Source organism: Ammodytes marinus, assembly GCF_949987685.1.
Source record: "Ammodytes marinus genome assembly, chromosome: 5".
NCBI lineage: Eukaryota > Metazoa > Chordata > Actinopteri > Uranoscopiformes > Ammodytidae > Ammodytes > Ammodytes marinus.
This window is the reverse complement of record NC_137234.1, coordinates 11,837,530-11,862,378: the sequence shown is the minus strand read 5'-3', so window position 1 is coordinate 11,862,378 and position 24,849 is coordinate 11,837,530. Positions and strand designations below refer to the sequence as shown.

General features: G+C 40.1%; 3 protein-coding genes across 3 annotated transcripts in view; 2 read left to right on the top strand and 1 right to left on the bottom strand.

The window, feature by feature from the left end:
• The first annotated feature begins 3,075 nt into the window (after window positions 1-3,075).
• nt5dc3 (5'-nucleotidase domain containing 3) lies at window positions 3,076-14,382 on the top strand. The gene is made up of 14 exons (XM_080028376.1): window positions 3,076-3,437; window positions 4,671-4,855; window positions 5,226-5,300; window positions 7,031-7,086; window positions 7,272-7,362; window positions 7,463-7,600; window positions 8,506-8,566; window positions 8,799-8,901; window positions 9,931-10,032; window positions 10,214-10,295; window positions 10,424-10,510; window positions 12,110-12,250; window positions 12,350-12,414; window positions 12,812-14,382. Exons 1-14 carry the CDS (start codon window positions 3,170-3,172, stop codon window positions 13,077-13,079), a joined length of 1,722 nt encoding a protein of 573 aa, XP_079884502.1. The 5' UTR covers window positions 3,076-3,169; the 3' UTR covers window positions 13,080-14,382.
• A 521-nt stretch (window positions 14,383-14,903) lies between these two features.
• parietopsin lies at window positions 14,904-17,181 on the top strand (the record flags this gene model as incomplete). Its single annotated transcript, XM_080028544.1, has 4 exons — window positions 14,904-15,246; window positions 15,714-16,042; window positions 16,364-16,609; window positions 17,026-17,181. The coding sequence occupies 4 exons, from the start codon at window positions 14,904-14,906 to the stop codon at window positions 17,179-17,181; spliced, it is 1,074 nt and encodes a 357-aa protein (XP_079884670.1).
• Window positions 17,182-24,026: 6,845 nt separating this feature from the next.
• Window positions 24,027-24,849, bottom strand: part of kcnd2 (potassium voltage-gated channel, Shal-related subfamily, member 2) — a gene marked incomplete at both ends in the record, with an annotated part of 41,994 nt that continues 41,171 nt past the window's right edge. The window contains one exon of the mRNA XM_080027571.1: window positions 24,027-24,204. Coding sequence (XP_079883697.1) covers window positions 24,027-24,204 — 178 coding nt within the window. The remainder of the gene's footprint in view (window positions 24,205-24,849) is intronic.

The following is a 24,849-nucleotide window of genomic DNA, read 5'->3' as shown; positions in this document are numbered from 1 at the left end:
TCAAGAAAGACTGACAAGCTGCCTCTCCCACCAAAAGAGCCCACTCTATTAGACCCGTGACAACCGACCAATGGCTGCGCACCACGCACAACCTTCGGCCAATCACAGCGCTGACTACCGTACATGTTGTCCAATCAGATTCTTCTACATAAGTCAATACCCGAAATTCGTGGCTCGCCCCCATTGGTCGGGAATGAATAATCAGCACATCACTTCCTAAAAACTCACCTCTCAATGTAGGGGAGAAAAAAGTCTGTCAACCCTTTAGGTAAACTTTGATTTCCTTACGCAATGTTGAGGCCAAGTGACAAGGCTAGATGACATTAAAGATGCAAGCACGATATTGATTAGCCTACGACTGCATTAGATCTGTCTGCAGCAGCATTAGGCTACCTGTATCTGTGCCTGTCTGTTATATTCTTGCGGTAGCCTATATTATTTGGATTATCTGTGTTGCCTTTGCCTTCCATAATAATGTGAATGCATTGTAGCCTACATAATATATCATGCTGTGGACGCAGACACACATTCATTAGTTATATTATTATCTGATATTTGTCCACAAGATGGCCCTGTTTAGTTAATGAGTTTTTTTGTTGCTGTTTTGTTTGTTTTTTAAACTGACCCAAACAAACGGTCTCATCAATTTGTGAAACACTGAGATTGTGTACTACTGGAATTATTAATGGATGGATATTATGGCGGGTAACTTTGACGTATACCAATGTGCATGTCATTGTGCGTCTCGGTCACATCTCACCTGTCTGTGCGTACCAGGTCATGTGGGATGAGGATGCAGGTGTCAGATATCAACTACTGTATAGTTACAATTAGGGGTGTGTGTGTGTGTGTGTGTGTGTGTGTGTGAGAGAGAGAGAGAGAGAGAGAGAGAGAGAGAGAGAGAGAGAGAGAGAGAGAGAGAGAGAGAGAGAGAGAGAGAGAGAGAGAGAGAGAGAGAGAGAGAGAGAGAGAGATAGATAGATAGATAGATAGATAGATAGATAGATAGATAGATAGATAGATAGATAGATAGATAGATAGATAGATAGATAGATAGATAGATAGATAGATAGATAGATAGATAGATAGATAGATAGATAGAGGGATGTGAAAGTAATCTTTAAAATAATGAACATTTAAAAATATTTTACATGTGGTAAATCAAAATGATAAAGAGTCATACATATTATTTACTTAGTTTTCAGTGTGTACTACAAACCTTGAATTATCATTCAGACTTTCCATGATTTTATTATTTTCTGTCAGAAAAAAATACAAGTATAATGAACAAAATAAATAAAAAATAGCAGAACACAAGATATTTAATTAAAACGTTTGATTTTCTGTCTAAAATACTGCCATACGGTAAGGTTATAATTAAAGGTAAGGTCATAATTGTGCCTTTAAAGTCAAACTTTTTAATAATTAGCTCATCAAATTAGGTATTTTTTTCATGAAGATAAGTCAATTTTAGGCCCGTGAGATAGTCAAGAATATCCATGTCAGAATAATGATACTAAGTCAAACTGTGGGCTTGTTGTGTCAAACTTATGAGAAAAAGAGTCAATTGGAACAATTCCTCTCATTAATGTGTCCTTGAAAAAAAATATATTATAGTTATTTGGTAACACTTTACAATAAGGTACACAACATTACCTACTACATATATATGTGTTACCTACTACATAGGTTTTTTTGTGTTACCTACTACATAGGGTTTTTTTTGTTGTTGTGCTACCTAACACATAGGTTTTTTTTTGGTGTGTTATCTACTACATAAGTTTAATTTTTTTGTGCTACCTAACACATAGGTTTTTTTGTTTGTTTTACCTACTACATAGGGTTTTTTTGTGTGCTACCTAACACATAAGTTTTTTTTTTGTGCTACCTAACAGGTTTTTTTTTGGTGTTACCTACTACATACGTTTTTTTTGTGCTACCTAACACATAGGTTTTTTTTTGGTGTGTTACCTACTACATACGTTTTTTTGTGTGCTACCTAACACATAGGGGTTTTTTTTTGTTGTGCTACCTAACAAATAGTTTTTTTTGTGTTACCTACTACATAGGTTTTTTTGTGTGCTACCTAACACATAGGTTTTTTTTTGTGCTACCTAACACATGGGTTTTTTTTTGGTGTGTTACCTACTTCATACGTATTTGTTTGTGCTACTTAACACTTAGGTTTTTTTTTGGTGTGTTACCTACTACATACGTTTTTTTTGTGCTACCTAACACATAGGTTTTTTTTTTGGTGTGTTACCTAACAAATAGGTTTTTTTTGTGTTACCTACTACATAGTTTTTTTTTGTGTGCTACCTAACACATAGGTTTTTTTTGTGCTACCTAACACAGGTTTTTTTTTTGGTGTGTTACCTACTACATACGTATTTTTTTGTGCTACTTAACACTTAGGTTTTGTTTTGGTGTGTTACATACGTTTTTTTTGTGCTACCTAACACATAGGGGTTTTTTTTGGTGTGTTACCTAACAAATAGGTTTTTTTTGTGTTACCTACTACATAGGTTTTTTTTGTGTGCTACCTAACAGGTTTTTTTTTGTGCTACCTAACACACGGGTTTTTTTTTGGTGTGTTACCTACTACATACGTATTTTTTTGTGCTACTTAACACTTAGGTTTTGTTTTGGTGTGTTACCTACTACATACGTTTTTTTGTGCTACCTAACACATAGGTTTTTTTTTGGTGTGTTACCTAACAAATAGGTTTTTTTTGTGTTACCTACTACATAGGTTTTTTTTGTGTGCTACCTAACATATATGTTTTTTTTTGTGCTACCTAACACATGGGTTTTTTTTTTGGTGTGTTACCTACTACATACGTTTTTTTTGTGCTACCTAACACATAGTTTCTTTTTGGTAAAACTTTACAATAAGGTACACAATTGTGTGTACCTTATTGTAAAGTGTTACCAGTTATTTTGTTGTTCATAAAATATTGCGTGTATGCAGCAGCCTTTCGAGTCGACTGAACTCCGCACGCATCCGCCTCTGATTGGATGCTTGGCTGGGACCTTGCCAAACGCGGAAGTGACGTACGAAGTGACCATCCTGGAACGTTTTCGGTATTTACAGCGCCCGTCAACCTCATGCGATTGTTTGGGAGCCCACCGCGACCTACACACGGGCTGCCCCCCAGAGAGCAAAGCCATGGCGCCCTTATCCGTGCCCCTGTCGTGTCTCAAGGGCTTTCTGCAGAAGACGAATGTTTGTTGTAAAGTGTTACAGGGTTTGCGCCACACGCCTTTCAGATCTGGCCTATGGAAACGGAATTTCGGTGCAGTGACACACGGAGTCGGTCAACTGTTGTCAAACCAACCTAGAGCCACAAACTACGCCGCATCTGTATGCAGTAGCTCCTCAGACACGACAGAGAGGCTGCGCTCTGTTTACAATGAGACCAAAAGGCAGACTCAAGGTATGATAACTAAAACATAGCACTGTGTTAAATAGCACACACAACTGGCGTTGCCTTATAACCCTGTAATGACTCATTTATCCTGCACCACCATAGTAAATAATAGTGCACAACCCAGTTTCATAGCACCATATTACTATTAGCAACATTTAGAATGATACGTTTGTCATGCGCATTGCGCACAATGGAGGTAAGGAAACATTGACGCTAGGCTATATGATACTTTTGATTACTTTGTTTGGACATAAGTGAAAAATAAACATGAATAGGCTACCTGAAAGATATAGCCCTATATGCAACACAATACAATGCAAAAGCCACGCCATAAAGAACAATTTTGTGAACCTCACACAATATGCTTGATAAATGCCCAAATGTTTGCAGTATTTTACAAATAGGATGAACACAACATGAAGGGTTGTCATTAAGGACAGGCCAGGATTAAAAACGCCTGTCATGTTATTGTCCAGTCTTTGTTTACAATTTGTCAGAGGAGGGCTGAATTAAACTTTTGCTAGTTTGAAGTGGATTTTATTTCAAACTTAAGTGTTCGTTTTATTATGTCTACTACGGAACTAGTGCTTGCATTGAAGTGAAAAAAGTTGTCAAATCTATCTATCTATCTATCTATCTATCTATCTATCTATCTATCTATCTATCTATCTATCTATCTATCTATCTATCTATCTATCTATCTATGAAACTTATTATTATTATTATGGGACTTATTATTATTATTATCAATATAATGTATGTAGTAACAATTCATGTGTATGAAATAAAATGTCAATAGCCCACACAGCTCCAATTGAATAATTATATTAAAAAGTGGTGTAATCGGGGGCGCCCTTAGCTCAGTTGGTAGGGTGTCCCCCCAATGGGCCTAGGCCAGCAGCGGACCCCGGTTCGATTCCAGCCCTCTGTCGTTCTCTGCATGTCACTCCCCTCTCTGCCCCATTTAAACTCTGTCTCTACACTATCAATAAAGCATAACAATGCCAAAAAATTATCTTTAAAAAAAAAGTGGTGTAATCCAAAATTAAAGTTTTTCATATCTGTGTGTATCTACCCTATTCTGACGCTGCTCTGAACATTTAAGCAAAAGCAACTTCCCAAAGCAGCATTAGGTATCAAATGTTAGTCCATACTACCATTACTTTCTTTCTAGCAGCATGTGATATTCCCAAGTGAAAGGAAACTGCAAAATAACCTCAGGTGTTTCTCTCCTCTTAGATCTGTTCCCAGTCTTATCTACCAACTCTGTTGACCCCGACACCATATTTGCCAACAATGAGATGAGCCTGCGTGACATCGAGATCTATGGCTTTGACTATGACTACACCCTGGCATTTTACTCCCGCCACCTCCACACCCTCATCTTCAACACAGCACGGGACATCCTCATCAATGAACACAGGGTGTGTGAATCTTTACAACCTGGTACATGTGTTCCCCTGTCCTGTTAGTCACTGAACATACAGAGTATGTCCATGTAAAACTATGAACAGGATCCCACAGAGAAAACACTGGAACTATGCAATCAAGCAAAGGCGTTAGTCTGTTTATGACTGAATGTGTTTGACAACTCTGGTGATAAGAGTACGCCTGCATTTAACGTTTAAACTTGGCTTCAACTGTGTTGCACTGTCAACCATTGTTCCTACATACTAAGATGGATAATTGATTAGCATTTTGGATTTCCCCATTGATGTGGCTCAACTGTTTTAAGGTTCAGTTGAGCCAAGTTTTATTGTCCCTGAAAATTGCTTTTTTTTCTCTTTATATTAGTATCCAGAGGGTCTACGGAAGTATGAGTATATTCCTGACTTTGCAGTAAGAGGACTTCACTATGATGTTCAGAAGGTGAGCAGGTCTTTGATTATCTAAATGAAAAAACTGAAAGGTTTATGTTTTCTGCATCAGTTGTACCAAAAGCTCAATGTGACAATAATTTTTTTCTTTACATACAGTGCTGTGTGAAAGTTTGTGAGCCCCTTGAACCTTTTGGAATTTTATTTATTTTTACCATTATTAATTCATTTTTCTCAATACCAGTATTTTTTATATGAAATAATATAATATAATATAATATGTTTATCAATTCAAAATGTTTCTTTTCCAGAAATCAATTGTTAAAAGACATAAAACAAATTATTTGCCAACTGTTGTATGTGCAAAAGTTTGTGAACCCTGAGCTGCATTGCTTAAATCGAGCAGGTTGACACAATCAGGTGGGCCAAATTGAGTCATGAAATAGACCAATGTAATGAGAGATCTTTAGGGAAGAAATTGGGTGGCACTAGATAAAACAGAGATAAAACCAGGTCAGTTTAGGCTCACCAAAGTGAACCCGTACAGGTCAGACATGCTAAAAGGGAAAAAAATCTCAGAGGATCTCAGGAATAGAGTTTTGATGTTGCACATTTGTTTGGGGACAGCTATAAATTCATATAAAAAATTTGAGCTCCATCGGTCCACCGTGAAGCAAATCATCTACAAATGGAGAGCTTTAAGAGTGCCTAGAAGTGGACTTCCTGCAAAAATATCCTCAAGCGCCACAAGAAAAGTGATTTTTCAGGTAAAAGCCAACCCAAACATTACATCTGGAGATTTGCAGACAATTTGACACCACCATTCTTCACTTGGGAGAAGGTTCTCTTGGTGGTAGGCAGAGTTGCGTTTTTGCCGAAACATGACGGATAACTTATGACCAAACAGTTCAATTTTGGACTAATCTGTCCACAGAATAAGACTTCAGGTATCTCCAGGTGCTCTCTGGCAAAGTTGTGACAAGCAGTTTTGTTCTTTTTTGAGAGCAGAGGCTTCTTCAGCAACCCTCCCATGAAAGCCATTTTGACTGAGTTTTCTTCTTATTGTGGAACCATGCACATCTGTCCCAGATGCTGCAAGAGAGGTCTGCAAATCACAAGATGTAATGTTTGGGTTGGCTTTTAACTGAAAAATAACTTGTCTTGTGGCGCTTGTGGATATTTTTGAAGGAAGTCTACTTCTAGGCAGATGTTCAGTCACTCTTAAAGCTCTCCATTTGTAGATGATTTGCCTCACGGAGGACCAATGGAGCTCAAACTTTTTTTTAAAATTATTTATAGCTGTCCCCAGACAAATGTGCAGCATCACAACTCTATTCCTGAGATCCTCAGAGATTTGTTTCCCTGTTAGCATGTCTGACCTGTATGGGTTCAGTTTGGTGAGCCTAAACTGACCTGGTTTTATCTCTGTTTTATCTAGTGCCGCCCAATTTCTTCCCTTAAGATCTCTCACTACATTGGTCCATTTCATGACTCAATTTGGCCCATCTGATTGTGTTTACTAGCTCGATTTAAGCAATGCAGCTTAGGGTTCACAAACTTTTGCACATACAACAGTTGTCAAATAATTTGTTTTATCTGTTTTAACAATTGATTTCTGGAAAAGAAAAATGTTGAATTGATAAACTAACATCTGTTATTTCATATAAAAAATACTGGTATTGATAAAAATTAATTAATAATGGTAAAAATAAATAAAATTCCGAAAGGTTCAAGGGGTTCACAAACTTTCACACAGCACTGTATATATTGATTTGCAAACAGGCACTGCTGATGAAGATAGATGCTTTTCACTACATCCAGTTGGGAACTGTATACAGGTACCTGTGTGTTCAAACATTCCTGTTTTCACTAAGGAAAATATATTTTGAAAAAAAAAAAGTTGTATGTACAGTTTAAACATCTGACAGCCTTTCTGTGGTTTATCATCACTTTTAGTAGGTTGAACATGCTACAAATGACCACATATGAATTTACTGTTTGTTATCTTTTGCTTTTTCTACAGGGGTCTGAATCCAGTCACCGATGAGGAAGTCATTGCCATGTACGAAAGCTGTCATGTACCTCTAGAGCACATGAGCGACTTCTATGGCAAGGTGATTATCATTTCCCTTTCACTGTCTTTAAACAAGAGGGCCAGGTCAGAAAGACAAGCAACAGAACATAACACTTTAATGTCGATCCCTGTTCCTGCAGAGTTCCCATGGCCATACCATGAAACAGTTCATGGACATATTCTCCCTGCCTGAGATGACACTGCTGTCCTGCGTCAATGACTTCTTCATGAAGCACAATATCGACTATGAGCCGGTGCATCTCTACAAAGACGTCAAGGTGAATGATTTATTATAATTCGAACTTCTTAGATCAGTGTTTCGTAATTTGCATACAATATTTGCTAAATAACTTAACAAGGTGACAGAGTAACACTCTTCTTTTCCCAGTTATTGTATTTCCGAGTGGTGTGTCAAGTACATAAATGCGAGAGTATATTTACACGTTAACAACAGTGTGCTGTGTGAATGATACTGCAGTCTTAATTTTAGCTCTGAAAACCGGTGTCTAATTTTAGTGTTGTGAGCCCGCCTCCAGCCATCTGCGTCTGTTCCCCTAGCGGCTCTGCTACTTCAGAGGGAGAGAGGGGCGAGGAGACAGAGCTGTCTTCTCCCTTTGAGGGCAGCTGTCACGCTGCTCCTGTCTATTTAGTTTGACACTTTAGCGTTTTTGACGGATCACTGTCGTTAAAAGCCCCTCAACACGCCGCTCTCTGTTCCAAGAGTGCCCCTCTCGTATCTTTTCAAGGACAACCCCCCCTCCTCAATCTTTTTTTCCCCCCCTTGCCTTTCAAGATTTATTTATTATTCAGCAATTTTAAACCTGTTGTGTCATCAAATAATCTCCTGTGCAGGATGAAAAACCTCCCTTTTAAAATGTGCCCTCAAAATGTGCAACTTTACACAGGATAGTCTATTTACTCGTCTGCCGATTCCAAAAAAGTTACACTTTTGAAAATGCGCTGGAAACTTTCTCGCTGTGTCACCAAAGTAACTAAACCTCCAGGGCGCTGCTTTCTCAGTGTTTAATTTGTATTCACGGATGCACTTTTCTTTGTGCCTCCGAGTCAACCATTTATATACAGAGCAAAGTGTTGCTCCTGGAGCTGAATGCTAACATTGTGTGACTGAAGTACTGACTTCCTTGCTGAGGGCTGTTTTTTTTTTTTTTCATTCTCCTCACAGGAAGCCATTAGAGATGTTCATGTCAAGGGCCTTATGTACCGAGCCGTGGAGGCTGACATTGGTAACGTTCTTTGATTTATATTGCTTTGTTTGTGCTAATATATAAAATAAATTATTCGGCCATGTCTGAGTTGTTTCGCAGGACATAAAAAATGTATTGGGTGATAATGAGGCTGTGGTATACAAATAAAAAAGCATATTTGTTTGTGCAAATGAAATCAGTAGCACTGATCAGTGTCGCCTCTCACTTTCTCCTTTCCTCCGTCCGCTCACTGTTTTTTCTCATTTTCCAGGCAAATATATTTGCTATGGTGAGGAAAGCCACGCCGTTCTGAAGAAGCTGGCACAGCACGGCAAAAAGATGTTCCTCATTACCAATAGCCCGTTTGACTTTGTGTAAGTGTGAGCAAACAAGAGTTCAAGTTGTTGTTGGCCTTATTAATTAAAACCGCCAATGTTTCTGTGTACCTCTATTAAGTTTGATGGCCTCTGTGGGATGCCCCAATTCTTCTATGGGCAGCCACACATAAAAGAGTGGTCTCGCCTTGCAGTATTTGTAATTCAGACTCGGTCATTGACAATCAGCCTCTTTTGAAGTTGGCCGTGATTGCACAAAATGACCAGTGATGCGTGCCCAGCCTCAAATGCCTTCCCAGAGCCCAGAGAACATTAAACCTATTGTCTTGAGTTAATAGTTTGTGTTGCATTTATTCATCACAGCACCAAACAAAGGAAATAGGAGACTGAAATGTGCCAGTTCCCAGTTTCTTACTAATGCAACATTCTGATCACAACATCTTTGTACATCCATATTCCTCCTACATGTTAACAGTTTATCTATATCCTGGTCATCCTGATTTCCTTCATTGTAATTTTGCAATTTGGATGTATTCTGCACGGACGACATCTATTGTATTGTTTTGGTGTATGCTGGGACAAGGTGAATGCTGCACAGCTTGTGAAGCCCCTTGAGGCATTGTGATTTGTGATACCGGGCTATACAAATACAATTATCTTGATTGAGCCGCAGTTGGAAAAGGCCCTGCAGGGTTGAGTCCATGCATTAATAAACATTTGGGAGCTTGTGTGTGTGTGTGTGTGTGTGTGTGTGTGTGTGTGTGTGTGTGTGTGTGTGTGTGTGTGTGTGTGTGTGTGTGTGTGTGTGTGTGTGTGTGTGTGTGTGTGTGTGTGTGTGTGTGTGTGTGTGTGTGTGTGTGTGTGTGTGTGTGTGTGTGTGTGTGTGTGTGTGTGTGTGTGTGTGTGTGTGTGTGTGTGTGTGTGTGTGTGTGTGTGTGTGTGTGTGTGTGTGTGAAATTGCACACTAACCACACAGCATTGCAGTTATGCTGTGCCCTCAGTACCCCTATTGTAGTCTTTAAGATGCTGCTGACTTTGTAATGTCTTGAATCTTTGTCCTTGCTATAGGGACCGAGGAATGGGCTTCATCGTAGGAAAGGACTGGAGGGACCTGTTTGATGTTGTGATTGTTCAGGCCGACAAACCTGGTTTCTTCAACGACAGGAGAAAGTAAGTGTGTGCGGTTCATACCGCGTCCATGCTGTGCCTCTTTTGAAACTGCCGGCAGCTAGCAGTAGAACCTTGAACACTGTCTGTACACAGAATGCACGGAGGTGTATGTTTGTTTGGGAGCTGTCAATATGATATGTGGGTAAGAGTTGTGTCCTTGTGTATTTTTACTTTCCCACAGACCTTTCAGGCGAGTTACAGACAAAGGTGCGTTGCTCTGGGACCGGATTCACAGGTTGGAAAAAGGGCAGATCTACAAACAGGTGTTGTGCATGGGAATTACATGCCAGTTTAAATACTTTAAACATTTCTATTTGATAAAAACACAAGGTGGATTTTCTAATGTGTGTGTGTGTGCGCGTGTGTGTCTGTGTGTCTCTGATGACTGTAGGGAAACCTTTACGAGTTCCTGAGACTCACCGGCTGGAGAGGATCCAAAGTGCTCTACTTTGGTGATCACATATACAGTGACTTGGCAGTAAGTAGCATCCAGCCATATTTTACAACAAAGGACTCATTATAACGACACAAAACACTGTGCTGTGGTATTAACGGTCACACTATTATGTTCCAAAAGGTTCAAAACCTGCTCCATTTAAAGATAAGTGTTTCTGGAAGTTAAACTTTATATGCAACTAAATCGTAATGTGCACATAGTGACATGTATTTCTCCATGCATTAAACCACAATTACTGTAGCCCTGCATTGGGACTGGTTGCCAGGCATTTTCATGAGTGTCAGTGTGTCTCCTGGCATATCACACCTACAACAGCAACCTAGAAACTGTAACTGTAACCTAGAAACTCGCCCAACAGCTGCCTCCCTCTCCTATCTTGGCTAGACAAACCAACTGGTGTCGTTTTTCCACCCTTTTTTTTCACCGATTTATCATGCACTTGATTATATATGCATGTGTCTGATGAGCTGTAACTGGTGATATTGAAAGACTTGAGTTTACATCCTTGGCCACGGTGCCTTGCTGGTGGCAGGTAGCGGACTCAAACATATCATCTTGTTAATTATTTAGAAAGATGGAACATGGCACTTTTTAGTTTTGGAACCAACAGCACGCAGCTTCCAGAGGCAGACTGTGACCAGGGGGGGGGTCATTGCAGCACAGAGCAGTGTATACAGTATATACGGCTGAGTTGCTAACGAGTTACAGGGAAAGGAAGGAGGAAAGGAGAAGTTTTCTATTCTGCTTTGTCCATTTTTATTTTTTTAAGAATGCAGAAGCACCGAAGAATCCCCCCCAAAAGATCAGTCTTACTTGAGATTTGGCAAATAAATGCAACCAGAGTGGTGAAGGCTTCCAAGTCTTTTTCCCTGTAATCTTATTTGTACAACTACATTGGTTGTGTATTGGGGGTGTCAAATTGTCAAATGCATTTCAGTACTCCAGCAGGCCTCCTGTGACTGTGCAGATCTACTGTGACATTGCAAGCTGTGCTGATGATGTGCTTTGCTTGCTACATGGCTGACACAGACAAGGTGTTTATGTCGCAGTTGTCACAAATGTGAGTGTGACACTGGTGTAAGAGCAGCAAGGCACTGGAGTTCAGGCTGATGTGATCCATACTCCAGTGTAGGCTTTCTAGCACTATTGCTTAAAGGTGGAGTCAGCAATTCTGGAGAACACTTGTTGTCAAAATAATTTTTTGTCTGAATGGGTGAATGTCTCCTCACAATCCACTAGCTGTCCATACTGTGCTTGCTGAAAATAAATATGGTGTTATTACATAGCCCAGGCTCTGTAAACTGGCATCTTGCTAGCGACGGTGGTCCCCTTTGTTTACATACCAGTTTATGGAGCCTATGCTGTGTACTAACACCAGCTTTTTTTAAGCGCACTCACAGTACGGACAGGTAGCAGAAACGTGAGGAGATATTAACTGATTTTGTAAAAAAAAAGGTGATTTGGACGACAAGCATTCTCCAGAATCACTGACTCCACCTTTAATTTCAGGATGTAAAAAACCTAATTAAGACACAAACCATTCCTAAATCATTGATAAACCCATCCTGTAACACAGTAGTTCGGTTTAAAGACCGGTCTTTTCTTTCTTTCTTTTTGCAGGACCTGACGCTGAAACATGGATGGAGGACGGGCGCCATCATCCCTGAGCTGAGGAAGGAGATCAAGATCATGAACACTGGGAAGTACATGCACATGATGGCCTGGTTACAGGCGCTGACTGGCCTCATAGAACGGATGCAGGTCAGGAAAACACTCAATTTTTCATCAGATGCATAAAATTCCATCCTCGAATGTTTGTGCGTAACTTTTTTCTCTTCACACCACTCGCTCCCACAACAGGTCCACAGGGATCCAGAGTCTCAAGCTGTCGTCGAGGAGTGGATCAGAGAGAGAGACGCCATGAGGTAATGGGGATACAGACAGTAATTACTTTTCCATGGACACTTTCCATCATTTGAGTGGAACTAGATCTAACTTTGTCTCGATGTGTTTTTTTTATTTATTTTTAATTTATTTGTTGGTGATAATGTTCAAGACAGAACAAGTATGTGCACACAAATAACGACAACATTAAACAACGACAAGGGAAAGAAAACATAGGGGTGGTAGGAACACAAGGTGTGGTACAAGATTATTTTATCTAAGCAGTATGAGGGTTAGGGTCAGAGAGAAGAAAAAAATAATAAAATGAATAATAATAGGGTTGTTAAATAAAAATACTAGTAATAATGGCTATCATTTTTTTTTAATAATAATTAAGCAATAAGCAGGGACCGATGTGTGTGTTTTTTTTAATGGCAGGCCACAGACGAAGGACATCTTCAACGGTCAGTTTGGGAGTCTCTTCAGGACGTACCACAACCCCACCTACTTCTCTCGCCGCCTGTCGCGCTTCGCAGACATCTACATGGCCTCCATCAGCTGCCTGCTCAACTACGACTTCCAGCACACCTTCTTCCCCCGCCGCACGCCCTTGCAGCACGAGTCCCCATTCTGGCCTGAAAACAGTCCTTCAGGTGTAAGCGCCTCCTCGAAGCCCCAAGACACCAAAGCAGCTGAGTCCGATTAAACAGAGAGAGAATGAGAGGGTGGTTCAGGAGTAATTGGGTAGGATCGAATGTTTCTCCATTGCTGACCTAAACCTTTTTAGTCACATTTTTAGGGTATGTACTGTATAGTTGGTAACAATCACATAAACTGTCAATGTTTATTAAGCTTTAAACTAGTTTGTTACGTACTCCATCTCAAAGAATTTGAACTTTTAGAGAAACATCGGTTTTAGTGCTTTTAAGCCAAATGACAGAATGAGCATTTAGGATGTTTTAATGTAAAATGTCTAGTATTTGACTTTCATTTTACACGGAATGCACTGGTTGTTTTAGTATTGTATTGTTGTGTGTGTGTGTGTGTGTGTGTGTGTGTGTGTGTGTGTGTGTGTGTGTGTGTGTGTGTGTGTGTGTGTGTGTGTGTGTGTGTGTGTGTGTGTGTGTGTGTGTGTGTGTGTGTGTGTGTGTGTGTGTGTGTGTGTGTGTGTGTGTGTGTGTGTGTGTGTGTGTGTGTGTGTGCGCATTTGTTTGTTTATCTGCGTTTGTGTGTGTGTGTGTGTCTGTGTGTAACTGTTTATAAGTGAGAAATTATACAAGGAGGGTGCATTTACACGGTTTAAACAAAAGGGGGCAGCCACACATGAGGTCTATCATTGATCTCTGCAGTATGAATTGCACACCATGTCTAAAGGTGATCTTCTTTTTTTTATCCTTTGAATCTGTAAAACTATACAAGACTGTCATTGAAATGTGAATACTCAAATGTCACATTTTAAATGTCAACCTTTGTTGCCTTAATCTCAATGCCCAGTGCAAATGTATTTTTGTAACAGCCGAATATTATTTATAGTATTAAGACTTTCAACTTTTACCAGCAGGCATTTTGGTTCATTTCATTTTGAAATGGCACATCGTGTTACACGTTGCACATTTATGTCCCTGAGATCTTTGTATCGGGCTGCTTTAAGCACACGATGCAGCCTGTAAGTTTTCATTTGATATATGTTCATATTTGTCAGGGAAGTACAGAGTACCATTGCTATATTTATCATGTGTGTTGCTATTTGATCTGTGAAGGCAGCATTGGGTTTCGTGAGTTTGACACTTTTGCAGAAAATGTGTGGAAATGTTTTCAGACATGCTGGTATGATTGCTTCATGAGAAGAATGTGTTTAATATAAAAGCTGGGATCCTAGTTTCTGTTAAAAAAAAGGGAATTCTTAATTCACCAGTGGCATCATCCGAGACCTCATGGGTTATTTGTGTTTCTGTAGTTTTGAGGTGTGTATTTCTATTTAGCTATTTATTAAAATGCAAATGGCTTCATGATTTGTGCTTGTGTGATGATTTTAAAGCAGCTTGATGTGGCTGGATAATTGTCCTGTAATTGCATTTGATTAACAGCTAAGTGTTTTTATTGAGTGTGTGTAGGTCATTCGTGTGCCAAGCTCTCATTTTCCTTTTTTATATTAACTGTATAAAATACAAAAAGGAAGAATTATTTCAACATTTGAAAAATTAATTTTGAAAAGACTAATTTATCCCTCCATAATATCCCTCAGCTTTCCAATTAGCATTATAGCGGTGGGTTTTATTGGATTTAATCCCTCCAAATCGGGTTATGGACCAATATCCCATATTGCATTTGGGGGCTTTCTCTCTCTCTGGGGCAGGTGCACAGTCTTGAGATCCTGGAAAATAAGGGAAAGCCTTGTTGAGTAAAAGGGATCAGAAATGATAAGATCGATAAGATAACCCTGTGAGCTAAGCTGAGCAGAGTTTCAGCAGGCTGGCTCTCTGGCCTCACATTCGTTTCCACCCAAGCTGGACTTCACATAGGCACAGCCATGGACAGCAACAGCACTTCGTGGATCCCCGGCTCTCACCCTCCTAACTTCCAAGCTGATGTGGCACCCACCATCTTCCCTCGCGTGGGCTACAGTATCATCTCTTTCCTCATGTTCATCAACACAGTGTTGTCGGTTTTTAACAATAGCCTGGTCATAACCGTGATGCTGAAGAACCCGTCTCTCCTCCATCCCATGAACGTTATCATCTTCAGCCTGGCTGTGTCCGACCTCATGATCGGCCTGTGTGGCTCCCTGGTCGTCACCATCACTAACTACGAAGGCTCCTTCTTTATTGGCCACACTGCCTGCATTTTTCAAGGATTTGCTGTCAATTATTTTGGTAAGTGCCAGTCTTAGTGAGTTTTGAGTATCTTAAGGGTGTACAGTGTATTGTGGTGTAGCCTATTGTTTCTCTGCAACTAATCTCAGCATGTAGGCTATTCCAGCTTTACACAAATGTTTATTTTGTTTGTAGCTTTTCTCAGGCTTTCCTATACTGTTGACGGATCCGGCAAATGTCATGTTTCTTTTTCTTGGAAAAAAAAAATGTGTCACAATTTCTATTGTGAAGTTTATTCTTGGAATTGAACTGTAATTCAACATGTGACAAGTAGGCCACCTCTTTCCAAAATGTTTAACCATATCTCTGTGGTCTCTTCAGAGGGGGGGGGGGGGGTTGCAGTTTGCTCAGTTGCCATGGAGATATTCTCACTGACAGCAAAACTCCAATTTAGCTTGCAGTCAGAAAAGTCTAGAAAAAGAAAGAGTGGACCTTGAGCTTAGATTTTCTCTTCTTTCTCCCTATAGGTCTGGTGTCTCTGTGCACTCTGACCCTGCTTGCCTACGAGCGATACAACGTGGTGTGTAAGCCCCGAGCAGGTCTGAAGTTGAGCATGAGGAGAAGCATCATAGGGCTGATAATCGTGTGGGTCTTCTGCCTGTTCTGGGCCGTGGCTCCTTTACTGGGCTGGAGCTCGTACGGACCGGAAGGGATCCAGACCTCCTGCTCCCTGGCATGGGAAGAGAGGTCCTGGAGCAACTACAGCTACCTCATCCTCTACACACTCCTCTGCTTCCTTCTGCCTGTTGCAATCATCATCTACTGCTACTCCAAAGTGCTCACATCCATGAATAAGGTGGGCTCACTATACACAATGGCTTCTTTGCTTTTATTGACACCGTTAGAAAAATATTTAAATTTAGCCCTCCCCCCCAAATAGAGGCTCAGTCCTCATAAGCAGCAGACCACGGGTTGAAAATCTGGCCTGTGGTCGTTCTCTGCATGACATTACCCTCTTTGCGCCATTTCATATCTGTCCCTCCAAAACTGTTGAAGAAAAAGATTTAAATTTCCAAACTCCGATCCTTGTTTATTTTTTTCACTTTACCACCTATGTATTCAAATGAGTTATTATCTTTTAATGGGTTTCAAATTTGTTTTGTTTTTTTATTCGTAGCTGAACAGGAGTGTGGAGCTGCAGGGCGGGTGTTCCAGCCAAAAGGAGAATGAGCATGCGATCACCATGGTCCTGGCTATGATCATAGCTTTCTTTGTTTGCTGGCTGCCCTACACGGCGCTGTCAGTGGTGGTAGTGGTGGATCCAGAGCTCTACATCCCTCCACTGGTTGCCTCCATGCCCATGTACTTTGCCAAGACCAGCCCTGTCTACAACCCCATCATCTACGTCCTTTCCAACAAGCAGGTAAGCAGCTGGATATCAAAATCTGCCGTTTTTTTCAAGCAATGTTCAATTTTGACATTTTTGGCTATTTGGCTTCCATAACAAAGGTTATTTTTTCAGTATAAATAAAAGGTCCAAAATGTACATTTAGGTGTTTAATTTACTAAACCTTTTCTGATTGTGTCTGTTTATTTCTCCTATAAAACCATGTTTAATGGCCATTATCTCAACATTGTTGTTTTTTTCCAATACCCATTCTGAGCACTATTCTGAATGTTATTACAGAAGGATTTCGTTCATATGTTGTTGATTACCTAATTTATGATACATGAAAAAAGGCGGAGTATGCAGTGCACAATGATAGGAGACAATTGCATGTGACATTTATGCTTGTATATTTCCCTCCACGCCGTTAAATTGTTTTTCTTGTCCACCAGTTCCGCGACGCCACTCTGGAGGTGCTGTCCTGTGGCCGATTCATTCCCCATGGGCCTTCAAGCGGCAGCATCAACATGCGCAACTTGAACAGCAGGAGCCGGCTCACTTCTTTTAGCAGGAAGATCAGCACGCCCAGTAAGGTGTTGCCTCTGTGACAACATCCAGCAGATACAAGAAGCTGCTGTGGCGGTCAGTGTTTATTAAAGGACACAGACATGCACACACACACACAGAGGCCCGTGTCCCTCCCAGAGTTCTTCACTGTAGCCCATTGGGAACATAATTGGGGTTAAAAGACTGAAAGCTGATATGGTTGTTAATATAAGTGGGAAACCGTACAACACACTGTAATGCAACTCAACATCTTGATAAAATAAACGTTGATATTATTAAAATATCAATGTTTCTTCTGTGAAATTGTGTGAAAGATGTGCAGATTCATTGCTTTTTGAGACTAGTTTGTTTTGGTATTTTATCGAATTTAATTTGTTATATTGCAAAGTGTTGCCGTAGTCATTGTCCATCCCGTTTGAGAGTATTCAGTATGATGGTTTTAGTATGTATAATTTGTTTAGATAAAATTGTTACTGTTTTTTCATATTGATGTCTGCAAGTGTGTTCTGTACACTATGTGGGGTAAACTATGGCCAAAAAAGAACGGAGATCTTGAAAGGACAGCAAACACTGAGTGAAATGAATGTTTTTTGAGAAATGTAGTTTCAATTCTCAATTTCCCATTTGTATGAATTTTTAACAAGACAAGGCAAGTCAATAGAGCGGCTCTGCAGAAAGAGAGCGATAGAGAGACAGTGAGAAAATTAGACATTTGACCCCTGAATTTTTCTGTTCACAAATAAAAGGCTCTGGAACTGTTTAACGTAGCGTGAGATGATACTTTCTGAAAAGTCACCGAAATGTTAAACATTTTCAGGGTGTTGTGCAATTCATTCCGCGCGGCTTGAAATATTGATTCTCACAAATCGGACTGTGCAACCCCTCTTATTATTAGAAGGCCCTTTTTTAGAAGAAAAAAAATACTTTTTGATTCTATGTAAGATATACTTTTACTGCACGGACCTATTCGTATGTAATATTTTCATGTCATTAAAAAAAATTAATCTCAACAATAGCCAATTGCATCATCTCATCAACAGCACTGCCAAATAATTGGAAAAACGCAATTTTACTCATAAACACCTTTGTGAATAGGATTTGCTCTGTACAATTATTCATCAGTTGCGCCGACGATTGTGCTGCTGGCCTTATGCATAACAATGACATTATATGTTTGTGTTTTTCTTTTTCAAATCTGCATTTCCCATTCAATCAAAAAGATAGGGAAGTTTGGTTGCACTTATTAGACGAGCCTGCTGTCCACTTCCCCTCTGTGAATGTTTTAATAATGGGAAGTCAGCCAGGCAGCAAAAAACCTGCATTTGTTTCGGCTGGCCTGCTCTGTGGTCTGTTTGTTTTGTATTTTCTATCTCTCTATACAGTTCAGAGAGGGATTAGACCATTCAGAGAAGGATGACATAATGACAAAGTCTCTGAGCCTGATTCAACCCCAGGAACATCATGACATACACAGCGCTCCCCTGAGCCCACATAAATCACCAGAAATCAGGATTCATATGAATCACTGAAAATATATATAAAAGGACACACCTCTTGGATTATGTTTTTTTAAAGGAATCTATTAATTTGATTCATTTATTGATTTTTATTGATTTTATTTACTTAATTTCATTATTATGTTTTTTAATGTATTATAATATAATTGGCTTATACTGTATGTTGAGCAATGAGCATGAGCATTGATTCGACTATACGTTTGTTACAACATGATTCAATTAATTTAGTTTACACATTAAACCTTTCAATAATCTCCATAAATCCCTCAGTCCATCCTTATTTTTCCAATAACTGTCAAAAAATATCATTGTCCCATGAGCCGGTCTGGAGGCACTATTTTGAACAGTCGTCATTGTAAATGAGGGCAACCATTGTCTCACAAGTTGAAATAAAGGTCATTGAATTGAATCATTCCTTTTTTACGTAATTATTTCTTATTTCCCCTCTCTTGCTTGTTTTCTAAATCTCCAGGTCTGCACTTTACCTTTTTTTTCTCTCTCATCTGTTTGATGTAATAATTGCAGTGGTGGGAATTAGGCAATTTCAATTGGTCTCCTCCTTTCTATTTTATCCATTTGCTTAATCTGTTGTCTCCTTGTTTGCACCTAGGCGTTTGCTCAATTGTTTTGTGATTTTCTATTATTCTCATATTATTTTCTTATCCATACATTGAATCAGTCTAATACATAGGATGGTCAGGAAGATGATGTATTGTGTTATCTAATCCCAAGATTTTGGATAGTCCATAAACTTGTACATTCGAAGCAAGAGCATTTCCCGCTTTATCTCCAAACAGGATTACACAAGGTCATGCTATAATCCAGCAGCTTGGCTGAGCCATTTCAAGAAATCCCAAGTCATCTATCTGGCATGCTTACTGCAAAAGCTTTTAACTTTTGTGAGGTAGCGTATTAAATGAAATGGCCAGCTGTTGACCTCACCACACACATATGCATATCCTATGGGTCACCGTGCCAAACCATCATCGTTAAGCTATTTCGAGCTTTGAACCTCGGCTTGGCTTCTTTTTTTTTTTTAAATTGCACATCCGGATTGAGATTCAATTAACAACCATCCCTTTCTTCCAGTTTGTCTATGCTGAGAATACACAGCACAGTTTTTAATTAATGTGATCAGTGAGGAACTCCCAGGTGACTGCTGCTGTGTGTGTGAGTGATAATGGAAAGGGCGGACGCTTTGGCCTGACTTGTCCAGGCTTCAGGTTGGTTCACACATTCAGCTGGGAGAATCACTTGGCGACTAGCAAAAGCATTGGCTCACCGTGTGTTCTCTCAGAGTAAACAGAATGTAGATATAAAGGAACAAATATGCTGACTCTTTGAACCTGGAGATGAGAGGCGAGCATACACCTGCGTGGGACTCTGGGAACAGCACCATTTGGAAGGAATACATTGACTTCTCCTTTGTGGCAAACTGCTTGATCCTGTCGGCCACATCTGCTGTTGGGATTGCGGCGAATATATTTGTCATACTGGCAGTGTATCACCAAAAATCCCTGCAGACTTCCAATAATGCACTGGTGGTGAATCTTGCGGTTATAGACCTTTTGAGGTGTGCCATCGACTGCCCCATTCTTCTCACCATCGTCGCGACCGTGCGTCAAAGAGGACACGTAGACGGGTGGCTCTGTGATGCACAAGTGGCCTCGTTTTCTTTTAGCTGCTGCATCCAAATGTTGACACTGGCCGGTATAAGCGGAGAGAGATACCAGGCCATTGCGCAACCCTTCAAAACCAGTCACAGGCGCAGGCGAATTATGGTGCTGATTACAATCACGTGGACTTTGTCTATTCTGGTGTCTGGGTTTTGTCTGACATTCGTGAAGGACTCCCCCGTGTATGTGAAATGCGAAGGATTAGCCAGAGAAGAATCGCCCTCCTACGACACATTCGGAATTTATATGTTGTTCCCACTTTGGGCAGTTTGCTTTGGTGTCATCACTGGATTCTACACGCGCATCTTTGGCCTGGTGAGATCACACAACCGCAAAATATTTGACAAAGGCATTTTCCCTGTTACAAAAACAGACAAAATGGAAGAAAAGCAGAAGAAAGAAGAACACAGAACTACAGTTGTGGAAAATGGACATGAAAAAACAGAGCATGGCCAGACCTTGAGCAAAAGCGTTGCATGGGTGGAACTATTGACACAAGCTGAACCAGATTCATCCAAGAAAGAGTCTACGGCTGCTGTGCTGACCTCAGCAAAAACTCCACAGTGTGTCTCCATCAGCCCAGGGAATAAAAAAGAATTAAAAAAGGCATTGGAGATAAGTGACCTGGAAAAGGAACAAGCTCACCCTCCAGTAATGCAGGTTGCAGCAGATTCTGGGGGGAAACCCTTAACAGCAGAGCAATTGAAGCCTTGTTCCACGAAAGCTCAAGAAAAACCTTCAAATAGAGATGCCGTTACTGGTGTTAAGAGCTCAACCGCAAAGCCGCAGAAGGTGTCAAGCAATTTTGACACTGAAAAGCAGCCCAAAGAGAGAGCGAGAAGTGACACAACAGCACCCTCTGAAATGAAAGAACCCAGGCCCCATGTTCCACAGCCTGCACAGTTAGAAAATCCTGAATCCGCTTCTATTCTACTGATTGAACCAAAGGGAGCTAAGAGCAGCAATACAGAGGAAACACTGGCTGTTGCTGCAGTAGTAGACCAAGCGTCTCCATTACCTCCACCACTCTCAATTATTGTCCCTGTAACAGAGGCTAAAGAAGAAGGAGCTCAGGTGGAAGGGGCCGTTTGCATGATGCCTTCCAAGCAAAGCAAAGAGAGGGCACACAAAAAGAAGGAGAGTAAAATGGCTATGCGTGCCGGCTACATCATTATAACCTTCCTCTTATTCTGGCTGCCGTTGATTATGACTATCCTGGTGAATTTTGTCCTTGACCAAAACAAGAATATACAGGTTAGTATTGAGCAGAGGTAAGGATGCAATCATAAACTGTCTTTTTTTGTGTCAGGCAGAGTTTGCTGCTTTGAAGTAGTAGGATATAGTGCTTGACTTTTATACTGTTTCAATCAACATGAATTTGTAGGTCCCAAGGCATGGGATTAGCACAAGGCAGTATTTATAATATACAGTGGGGGTTAGTTCGACTCCATGACTACGGCCTTAGCAACAATTCAAATTGTGCCAGATGTCAAGATGTGAATTTTGAGTAGGAGAGACTTCTAACTTCTGTTTTCTGAGATTTACAGTATATCAGTGAACTCAATGCTTAAAACTTCTGTTCTATAGGTTGCTGTTTCACAAAGTGTGTTTTGCTTCTTTTTTTTTTCTATAATTTTTTTCTTCCAGATAACAATCGCCCAGGACTTGGAGGTTCTTTCAGTCTCCGTTGCCTGCATCACATCACTGAGTAACCCAATAATATACGCTGCAGTGAATCCTCAGTTTCGGGAAGAGTTTTATAGGTTTAAAAAAAGGTTTAAATCCATCTTCAATAAGAAATTATAACCATAGAAATAAATGACCATATTCAATATTCAGTATATTAATACGGTTAACATTTGTCTAGTCATTCATATCAATGTGGGATTTTATATTTTTGGTAAAGGAGTGGCCCATTGTTTTATATGCTGCTGTGTTTTCTTATATATAATACCGGCTGACTTCTCAGCAGTTGCTAAACACGGCAAAGCAGAGGCGCTGCATGCTGTGAGAAGCAGCTTGCACCGAAGCAATCGGCTCAGCAGGAGGAACACTGTAGAGTTCTTTGTCAAACAGACACGGAGGCCTTTCTGTCAGTCTGTCTGTCTGTCTGTCCCCAGAGAGCACAACCCACCGCTGGGCCGGGTCAGGTCCTCACACGTCCTCAAACACCACCTCATTATTATCCCATCCGGTTATTAGCGATGCTGTTTGATTGCTAAAGCAAAAACATTATGAAATCCACCTAATTGTGTTCTCAAAAAATAAAAGCGACATGGGTCATTTAATGGATTTTTTCCCCCGTAGAGCTAAAGTATGTATTCTACCCACTGCACCAAATGCACAATGTTTGATTATTTAACCCCTTTTTCCTTAACCCTTATATATATGTACTCCATGACAAGATTGTTATTTTATTAAAAGCAAAAGTGTTGCAGAATTTACACATCATAACATACCAGCCTCGTGGTTTTCTTCCATCAATCTCATTTTTACTGACAAACCTCCAACAAGAAGCAGACATACTTTTTAATAAAACAGAATTCTTCAATGACAGCATGCAAATCCTTAATTCAACCAGTTAACAGACAGAAATAGTATGCCAACAACTGCCAACTAAATCTAGAAAGAAGAGGAGCCAACTTCAAATGCAGTTTAGGTTCTAACTGAGATATTTACAGTATGAAAAATGTACAAAATGGCCCATTAACACAGTGAAATCTACCAAGTCTCGCTTATGATTATTATAATTTAAGAGGAACAATGGAATTGATGTTCTACACTCTTTCATATAGTTTTCCAGGTAATTTACTATTTGTCCAGGTTAGGGTTAGCATTAGTTAAATGTTGTGGAGAACATTCACTTTTATTTCTACCTTGTGACCTTAATAATATGTACCCTGTATCGTTCTAAATATCAATTGCAAATGAAGGTGGCTTTCACATAGATCCATATCAGAATGCAACACACAATTTGTCATTTTGACTTTCACTTACACATTTCACAAACATGTCAGGATGCTAAGCATATTTTTACTCATCAAGCGATGACATCGACCAGTTAATGAGTCCGTTAATGAATATTCACAAGTTATCCATTCCAGCGGATGTATGTATGTATTCTGAATTTACAACAGTGAAGGGACTATCAGCAACCAGTTCATTCAGGGTTTTTCCAAAACAATCCATTTAACCGGGTGAGATGAATGTTTTTAAACGTGTAAATAGACCGATGTAATATTCACAAAGTTTGTTAATGAATATGTGTGCTTTGTCATCAAAGGCCGTCAAGAGTGACCTTTGAACATCTGCCTTTCCTCCTTTATATCAGAAGACAACAAATACAACTACATTACATATTCAAAAATAAAGTTTTTTTTCCTCAGTATTTTTAGGCAACGACGATAACCACGCAAAATCCCAACACGTCCTTGCTCTGCTGTGCTGTGCTTTAATGGAGCAAAAGATCTGCTGGTTTCGCTTTTTATTCCCAAAGGCAGCTGTCCAGATCACTTTAATACCATGCAGAGTTTGACATCAGATGAGATCACTACTTCAAAAACCCCCAGACTTCTGCTAATCTTATAATCCCTTTAGATTATGGCAGGTTGATGCTCGGTGGTCCCTCTTCCTCAGCATCTGGTGCTTCTCGAGACCAGTTAGCTGATCAGATAGGCAAGTATACAAGTATATCTACAAGGCAGATACTCGGACAATGTTGCTCTGAGAGTATGGGGTGGTGGCCGAGGAGCCGTGCCCGTCTGATGAGGTCACCACTGGGGCAGACAGGTTGACCATGGTGGGAGTGATGTAAGCTTCCTCGCATTTCAAGGGCACAGTCTCATCTAGTTTGGCATTCAGGCAGGAGCGGCTGTGAAAGGAGACGTGGGATATGAGAGAGAAGGTGAGAGCTCTGACCTTGTGACTGTATTACACAAAGCCTGTACTACACAGAGTCCCTTTGTAAACTGTATAAAAGCTATTGTCAAGTAATACCCAAGTTCTTTGTGAGTGAATATAGACGGGATCTCATGTGGCTCGTTAGAGGTAGCTTTTCAGGTGTCAGTGTGGACGTCTGCAGCCTATGTCAGAAATATTGTTAAAAATAACCTACATATTAAATGTGCTTTTTGGTTGCAGGTGAACACATTCGATTTCTGATATTGTTTTCTAGTATACGTATATTCAGCGTTGCTGCATGCAGAATGCCATTTTCCACTATAAATTAACATTATCACATCATGGAGTGGCAGGCATATTGGTGAAAAAGTGTTTTCAATTCTCACATATGTATGACATATTTGCGGACCAAGATTAATGGGTCTCAGTTCTTCATATTTATGACATAACAAGTGTTCTGCGCCCCAATGTAACATAGGTGAATGGAATTTCATTTGGGGTGCTTAAAAATAACATTTGACACCAACACTTCTTTCCAGACACAGTGTCCTAGTTGTTCTGGATAATCCACAGAGCATGCTGTTCAAATGTCTCGCTGGGAGAGAAAGGACTAGTT